This window comes from Mastomys coucha, unplaced genomic scaffold, assembly GCF_008632895.1.
Source record: "Mastomys coucha isolate ucsf_1 unplaced genomic scaffold, UCSF_Mcou_1 pScaffold18, whole genome shotgun sequence".
NCBI lineage: Eukaryota > Metazoa > Chordata > Mammalia > Rodentia > Muridae > Mastomys > Mastomys coucha.
Window position 1 is genome coordinate 74533143 of NW_022196900.1, and position 8783 is coordinate 74541925.

Here is an 8783-nt window from a genome sequence, read left to right on the forward strand (position 1 = left end):
GTTCCAAGAGATCAGACATTCTCACACAGATATACATGTAAGGAGAAAAAATTAAAAATTAAAAAGAAAGAAAGCAAAGAAGGAAGGAAGAAGCTGGAGAAAAGGGGAGAATGGAGAGTTTTCAAAAGATTAAGAAATTAGCTGGGTGGTAGTGTTACATGCCAAATCCCAGCACTAAGAGCCAGAAGGCAGGCAAATCTCTGAGTTCAAGGCCAGTCTGGTCTACAGAGTGAGTTCCAGAACAGCCAGGGCTACACAAAAAGAAAGTCTAGGCTATTTACTGAAGCTTAACTAACTACCCCCTAATTTAGTGCTCCAAACAGCAACTGTTTTATTATTATCTCTCAAAATTGTAAGATTTGTCTAGACTCAGGATTTTGGAGTAGCTCAGATATTTGGGATCTCTCAGGCAATCACTGCTTTTTATGTGGTCTCCTTCCTTGTTTCCAGTGACTTTTTTTACAAAAAGAATTATTTATTTATTTTAGGTATATGAATACACTGTAGCTGTCATCAGACACACCAGGGCATCAGATCCCATTACAGATGGTTGTGAGTCACCCTGTGGTTGCTGGGAATTGAACTCAGGACCTCTGGAAGAGCAGTCAGTGCTCTTAATCTCTGAGCCATCTCTCCAGCCCTCCAGTGACTTTTTGACTCAGAAACTTCCATAATCTTTCAAAACCTTGTTGGCTATAGACATAGTAAAGTTGGTGGAGTACTTGTCTAGTATGCTTCAGGCTCTTGGTGTGATAGCCAGTCCTACATGAGCCAGCTATGGTGGTATACACCTATAATCCCACCAGTCAAGAGGTGGATAAAAGAGGACCAGGGACCAGGGCCAGCCTCAGGTATAAAGTTTGAGGACAGCCTGGCCATGTGAGACCCTATCTCAAAAGGATAATAGTAATAATAATGATAATAATAACTAATAAAAACAGACAAAACTTGCCTATCATGTTCATCTACTCAACAATTTCTGATCAAATAAGCAATCACTCAAAACACTTTGAGCCAAGGCCAAGGCTCAAATGAAGGCCCAGGCCTAGGCCCAGGCTCAGGCAGTAAAATTCCAGTTTAGACACCCATGTTCCCTCAAAGTTGTCACAGTTGTGGCCTCCTCACTCCTACTTTTGAGACAGGTCTCCTTATTTAGCTCAGGGTCTGCAATCCTTGTCTCTCAGCCTTCGAGTGCCAAGATCACAGACATGCAGTACCATGCACAATCATACTAAAGCCATTATATGTCAATATGAAGACAGGACTGTAGACCCTGGGCTGCAGACGCCATGGGGCTTGTTCCTCCTGCACTGTTTTGAGTTAAGAAGTTATAAAAAATAAAGAGTGTTTTTATATCTGTTTTCTTACCTTATGTTCATTACACATTCCACAGGAAAACTCGTGCTCCTTCCTATAGCCTACAAACCAGTGGGGTCTGTCTGAATTTTCTGGCCTCCTTTCAGCTAACTCTCTCAGGTACCGTTTAGTCACCCCCTTCCCTGCTTACTTTATTTCTGCTTCAGTGGCCTTCTTGACATTTATTGAACTCAGGGGTTCTCTTTTGGGATTTTGTTTTTGTTTTTGTTTTTTTTGTTTTTTTTTTCTGTTTGTTTTTTGAGACATGGTTTCTCTGTGTAGCCCTAGCTGTCCTGGAACTCACAGAGATAGGCCTGCCTCTGCCCCCCCCAACTGCTGGGATTAAAGACGTGCGCCACTACCAGCACGATCTTTGCACTTACTGTCTAGTCAGCTGCAAAGGCTCTTTCCCAAGGCTCAACCTGCCTCACTCTCTTCAAACCATTAAGTCCCATCAGAGATGAATGTATTGTTTGAATAGCTAAAGTTTGCTGACAGAAAGGCCATATCAGGCATCTTGCACATTGGAAGCCTAGCCAACCACTGACCTGCAAAGGAATTTGGTAGGTGTTTTATTTTGTTTTTTTTAAACTCCTGAATCTTCCAGGAGCGTTGGTGCAGGCCTGTAATCCCAGCTCTCCGGAGACAGAGACGGGGGAATCTCAGAAGGTGGATGTCTGTGAGTTCGAGGCCAGCCTGGTCTACGGAGTCAGTTCCAGGACAGCCGGGGCTACACAGAGAAACCCTGTCTTGAAAGTCAAAAAACAAAACAAAAAGCACTGACAACCAAAATTTGCAGCGCCGTGGGACTGGGATTTAGAATGGCAACTCCCAAACGGAAGAGATTGAAGGGGACACTCAGCGAGCATTGGGCAGCAATACGGAAACTCCATACTACAGCTCGCGGGCTGCTTGGTATCCAAAACGCTCCGCAGCAGCCAAGAGCAGGAGCGTCTTTGCACTCAGCCATCTATTACTCGGCACTCGTTCCTCCTCCCTGAGTCGGCGCGTCGTATCGAACCGCTCGGCCACCGCGCGCCTGCGCCATTGGCTTGTCAGCCAGAGGCGGCGTGGGGAGCGCTGGGAGCGGCTGCGGCGTGCCGGGAGCTGAGGTAAAGCCGGGCTAGTGCGGTGCCAGGCGGGGCGCGAGCTGGCTGAGCAGGGTGAGCGGCGCGCGGGTGCTGGAGAGCCTGGTTCCTGTGAGGGAGGCCAGCTCGTCGAGCAGGACCCGAGTGGGCAGACGGGGTACTGCGGTCCCGAAATCGCCAGAGGGAGTCCCTGCCGGCCCCGGCCGTAGAGCCATGTGTCCCAACTGAGGGAATGGAGAGTCCAAACCAACCTTGTGCAACAGATGGAAAAACTGAGTTTCGGGGAGAGACAGTTCTACCCGAAGTCACACCAAGTGAGCACTGGACTTCCTTGGTGCCTTGCTGACATGATTTCCACATTATTTAGTCATCCCATATTTATTTGGGCTCAAGGCAGGGAGTATAGGGATACAGTAAGGCCCTGGCCTTTAGGCAGCGCTCAAAGGTTTGGCAAACCAATTACAATGCAGTGGCCGATCTTACCATTTAGCACTGGTGATGGCAACTGTGAGGAAGGCATGCCTGAGACGCTGTAAACGCCTCCTGTAAAACTTGGAGGCTGGTGAGACTCATCGTCTTGGGATCGGGAGTCACGACAGTAAAATTGAGACTTTTGAGTCTGCTTAGCCTCATGATTGGTTAGGTTCATAAGTATTCTTGTTTCCTAGGTTGTTTTCTTAACCCAGAGGTTGAGAACAGGAATGGGTTCTAAATACCCTTTTGTACACATCTGAGCTTAACACTAACGTGGGGCTGCTGTGAGGTTCACAAATAGTACCTGGCATCTGCCTGGTCAACACACAGTCTCCAACTTCAAGGAACTTACTCTTAATAGTTATTTAAATGAATGCCTGCAGTGAAGCCTATAAAGGCTGACGCAATCTGTACAAGGTATAGTAGAAGCAACTAGTGAAAGAAGTCCCATCATTGGTGTGTGAAAAGCTAGCTGTCGTTCATGCTATGCAAGGTGATTTTTGAGCAGAGTCTTTTTAAAGAGTTTTGCATGTTGGTTACTTGGCCCAGGAGAAAACCAGCCTAAACCAGGAGTAGCAGTAGAGCTGCAGTTCCAGCTACGAAGGTGGTAAGACAGGGATCACTTGAGCCCAGGCGGTTAATGCACATTTTATAATCAGGTATTGGCACTAGATTCACAAGCATCAATATGGACCTCTAGAGGAGTCTGGAACCACCAGGTTGCACATACTGATCTGTAGTGGGTTCACAGCGAGGAAAGGCCATCACACTAGCTATGACAGCATAGTAATACCTATCCACTTAAAAGGGACCTATGGGGCCTGGAGAGATGCCTCAGTGGTTAAAAGAACTGGATGTTCTTCCAAAGGACCCAGGTTTAATTCTCAGCTCATAACCATCTATAACTCCACTTACAGGGGATCTGACTCCATATATGCACTCAAAACACACACATAAAATAAGTAACTTTTTTTTTTTTTACAAAGGATATATAGATCCAAAGTTATAGAACAGTATAGTTCAATCGATATAGTGGGTTTTCCATGATCTAGCATCTGTCCAATAATATGAAACATGTATATAGTGCGTGTGATAGGATGAATATTACTTTGTATTTTTTAGGTAGAATTACTTTTTTATTCCTGTGTAGGGGAATCTAACCTAAGTCCTCATACATACTAGACAAGTGAGCCCTCATTTAATCCCAACAGCTTAGTGAATGTGTGGATATATATATATCCCTACAACTGCTCTGTCAGTATAATGTTGATTGTATGCGTATTTTTTCAGGGCTGATCATTTGGTATTGGATAACCAATTGATGTTCACTTGCTCTCAGCATTTCTTAGTCCCCTGTAGTTTTTTGCTTAGGGTTGAGGCCTTGTAAGCTTTCCGTCTCAGACATTAACATGTCTATTATCCTTGTTCAGGTCTTGTTTAGGGAGCTATGTTGGTGACACTTCGTGGTTGTATAGTCTCTGGCATATCTAGGAGACAATCCCACAGCAAACATCCTGTCCCTCTGTCTGTCTTATAATCACTGAGCCTTGGCTGCCGGACTTTCTTACAGGTATTAGTTGGGGCCGGCTCCACAGCTCTTCGTTTTGATCAGTTGTGGTCTTCTGTAATGGTCTTAGTCTTTTGCAAAGGAACATTTCCTTATAAGAGAGGAGAACTACAGTTCTCCAGCTAGACCCTGAAGAAGCTTGTGTTTTTAACACAGGGTCTCACTGTGTAGTTTTGGCTGTGCTGGAATTAACTCTGTTGACCAGACTGGCCTTGAACTCATGGAGATCTGCCTGCCTTGGCCTCCCAATGCTGGGATTAAATATGCCACCACCACTGGGACTTGAACTTGTCTGTTCTTAACTATAAACAACTCAGGGCAAGGACCAAGTATTTTTAATTTATATTACTCTGCTTTTACGAAGAGTTAGTTTTAGGAGCTAAAACTCATGATGGCTAGAGAAGGTTAGAGTTAGGGAGTGTTTCTTACTCTGGTAACTGAAACAGAAGCAGCTGGTATAGGTGGGAAGTACTCATGCAAACAGAGACAAAAAGTACTGTGTATCATTCGATTCAAGTTACTCTTTCTCTTCCTGTGCTTACAGTTTTATAAAAATGGAGTTTCAAGCAGTAGTTATGGCCGTTGGTGGGGGATCTCGGATGACAGACTTGACTTCCAGCATTCCCAAGCCTCTGCTTCCAGTTGGAAACAAACCTTTAATTTGGTACCCGCTGAACCTGCTTGAACGTGTTGGATTTGAAGGTGAGCTGTAGCCATGATAGATGCATTCATAAACCTTTAGTGTGTTTGATCCCAATAATTTGTCAGCAGTATTAGAGAGAGGGTGGGCAATAGCAAGCTAGGGCTTAAAGCTTACTAGAGACTGGATGTTGGTCTGTAGCCGCCCTGCCACAGGGCATGGCATCCCCAAGAGGAACTCTTATCCTATGCTGCAGCCGAGGCAGGTGCTGGGCTGTAGGGAAGCACCAAGACACTGCTTTTGGGGTAGGAAAGTACAGTCTGAGATATGGGAAGCTGGAGCTGGTTCAGGGGTTACTGGAGCCTGTGATGAGGCCGGGGCCATGGGGTTCTCTGACTCTTGGACATCCGGGTGCTGCTGGGAGTTGAGGAAGAGCAGAGAACGGAGTTGGGGGCCTGTGGGCTGGGGACAGTGTCTAGCCCAGGGCCAGGGAGTAAGGGGAGCTCTGGCTTGTCCTTAGCTTCTTGGAGGCAGGCTTGGTGGCTGTTGTGGCTGGGAGCACAGAGACCTATGGGAGCATTAAGCTGCAGCTCTGTAGTCGCATGCCTTCTCCATGGCTCCCCATGGCAGATTTTGATGAAAGAGACAGTCCATAGTCCTAAACAGTTTATTGGTTGGTCATGGTGGAAAATGGATGTATAACATACTGTACCCACTTCTCAGGGTGGACCTGAGATTAAATACCTTTTGCAAGGAGGAATGTCTGGGAAGGGAAGCTTATTAGCTAAGCCCTATGGGCCTCTTGGTACCTTATTAGCATGGAGAACTCTGTTTTGGGCCTGTGTGACAAGTTTCTTTTATGTGAGGAGCATGGCATGAGTTCCAGGCCAGATTTCACCCCAAGTCTCAGGTGTGTACACTGAGTCTCCGGGTCTCAACCTGCTCTACTTTACCAAACTTCCTGTTATGGTTTTACATCCCACAACTGGACTCTTAAGTTAGGGGCCAAGGACTACCCTTTTGCTGTATGGGGGAAAAATGAGAACATAGTGCTAAACATTGCTGTTAAAGAAGGGGTTCTCCACAGTGATCCAAGATGGGATATCAGAAAGATGAGATTGGGACTCTAAATGCTTGGTTGTCAGTCTGAGAATCTATGATGTGCTGGGCAACGTTTTGAGCATGAGAGCAAAAGACTGAGACAGCTCGGGCTTCTAGAGCCTTCCTTAAAACCTGGTAGGAAGGGTTTTTGTCTACTTTTCACTAGGGTCAGATTAGATAGATGATGGTGCCATTAAGTGGGAAAAGAAATATGAGTCAGGAACAGGTGTGATCAAAGATAATGAGTTCAGCTTTGGGCATACTGAGTTAGAGGTATCATTAACTAGAGAGTGAATCAGAATGCAGCGAATCAGGGTACAGATTCTAGGGTCCAGACTGCCAAAAGAGGGCTCATTCAACTGTGAGAGGTTTTCTTAGTTTTACTTTATTTTATGAGAATGAATGTTTTGCCTGCATATATGTCTATGTGCCAAGCGCATGCATGCCTGGTACCCACAGAGGTCAGAAGAGGGTGTCAGATCCTTGGAATTGAAATTGCGGGTGGTTGTGAGCTGCCATGGTGGTAGTTGAACCCCAGTCTGTAAGAGAAACAAGTGCTCTAAACCACTAAGCCGTCTTTCCAGCTCCTAAATCCTTAAAAGAAAAAATCTTTCCCTTTTCATATAAAAATTTTATTACATTTTATTGATTTGTGAGGTAGGCATGGGTGTGCAAATGTATGTAGGTCAGAGAACACCATTTGAGAATTGCGTCTCCTTACATCTTTTTTGACCTATGGTGGTGTAAACTTATAATCTTACCAACTCAGGAGGCTGAGGAGGAGGATCATGATTTTGGTGCCAGTCTAGAAAACCAAAAGGGTTTTTATCTCTAGAAGAATAGTAAGATATGTTCCTTTCCTTCAGTAACTTTATGGATCTGTCATCCGTAACTCTCCGCCTCTTACTGTTATTTGACTTTAGTCAAATAATTTAGCAGTAGTGTTTTGTTGTATTTGTAATGCCTACTACACATATAATTCTTTCTTACCCAGACTCACTCAGAATTTGTGGGGTACTCCCTAAATGTAGAATTTTTATTAATTAATTAGTTAATTTTTTGGAAAAAAAAATGTGAATGCAGGTGATTTCTGAGTTTAAGGCCAGTCTGGTCTACAGAGTGAGTTCCAGGACAGCCAGGGCTATACAGAGAAACCCTGTCTCAAAAACAAAACAAAACAAAACAAAAGAATATTTGGCCTGCATGTATATAAGTGCAATGTGTTCATGCCTGTTGCTTTCAGACACCAGAGGGATTTATTTTTATATGTATGAGTGGTTTGCCTGAATGTGTATGTGTACCACATAGACTCCTGTGCCAGAGGAGGTCTGAAGAGGAGCTTGGAGCCCCTGGAATTGGTGTTTAGGAGTAGTTGTGAATCCCTGTGTACTGCTGAGAACCAAACCCAGGTACTCTGCAAGAGCAGCCAAATCCTTTTTACTTTTCCTTACTCTCTAGACAACATGAGACAGGGTTTCTCTGTGTAGCCCTGGCTGTCCTAGAACTCACTCTGTAGACCAGGCCTGTCTCAAATTCAAATATCTCCTGCCACTGCCTCTTGAGTGCTGGGATTAAAGGCCTTTGCCACTATTGGCTGGCTGAGCAGCTAGTGCTCTTAACAGTTGAGCCATCTCTCCAGCCTCTAATTATTACAATTTTTGTTTGTATTTTCAATACAAAGTCTCTCTATGTAGCAGCACTTTCTGACCTAGAACTCACAATAGACCAGGTTGGTTGGTTTTAAGATTCACCTCCCTCTGTCTTCTAAACAATGGGATTATGTCTACAATTCCATTCAGATTAATTAATTCTTATTATTTTCTTTGACAAAGCATGCATTTTATTAATTAACTTATTTATTTTATTTTCTTGTTTGTTGTATTTTATGTGCATTTGTGTTTTGCCTGCCTATATCTGCATGAGGGTGTTGGATCCTGGAGTTACAGACAGTTGTGAACTGTCATGTGGGTGCTGAGAATTGAACCTGAGTTGTCTAGAAGAGCAGCCAGTGCCCTTCACTGCTGAGCAATTGCGTCAGCCCTGATTAATATTTTAAAAGATTTCTTTGTTTTATGTATATGAGTACACTCATTGTCTTCAGACACACAAAAAGAGAGCATCGGATCCCAGTATAGATGGTTTGAGCCACCATGTAGTTGCTAGGAATTGAACTCAGGACCTCTGGAAGAGCAGTCTTAACCACTGAGCCATCGCTTCAGCCCCAGTTAATTAATTTTTGAGAGAGGGTTTTAAACTTGTGTAGTTGAAGATGACATTAGACTTTCATCCCCCTGCATGTACTTTCCTGAGTTCTGGGATTATAGATGTGTGCCACCAATCTAAATTTTATGCAGTGATGGGCATAGACACCATTTAGTGCATATAGATACCAATTGAGCTATATCTACAGACCAAGATGTAGATTTTTAAGATTTGTTATAGATTTACTTAGTTTGTGGGTACCGTAGTATGTTTGTGTATGCATGTATACTGTGGCTCATGTGTGGAGGTCAGAGGACAGCTTTTTGGAGCCAGTACTTCTTTTTTTTTTTTTTTT

General features: G+C 44.1%; 1 protein-coding gene across 2 annotated transcripts in view; it reads left to right on the forward strand.

Annotated features, from left to right (window-relative positions):
* Nucleotides 1-2369: 2369 nt before the first annotated feature.
* The window catches only part of Eif2b3 (eukaryotic translation initiation factor 2B subunit gamma), a 62971-nt gene continuing 56557 nt past the window's right edge, over nucleotides 2370-8783 (forward strand). Inside the window, exons 1-2 of one of the 2 annotated variants that reach the window (XM_031378324.1) lie at nucleotides 2370-2468; nucleotides 5030-5187. In XM_031378324.1, coding sequence (XP_031234184.1) covers nucleotides 5040-5187 — 148 coding nt within the window. In that variant the 5' untranslated portion in view covers nucleotides 2370-2468; nucleotides 5030-5039. Of the gene's footprint in view, nucleotides 2520-5029; nucleotides 5188-8783 lie in introns of both variants that reach the window. The other variant, XM_031378325.1, reaches the window with a different exon arrangement.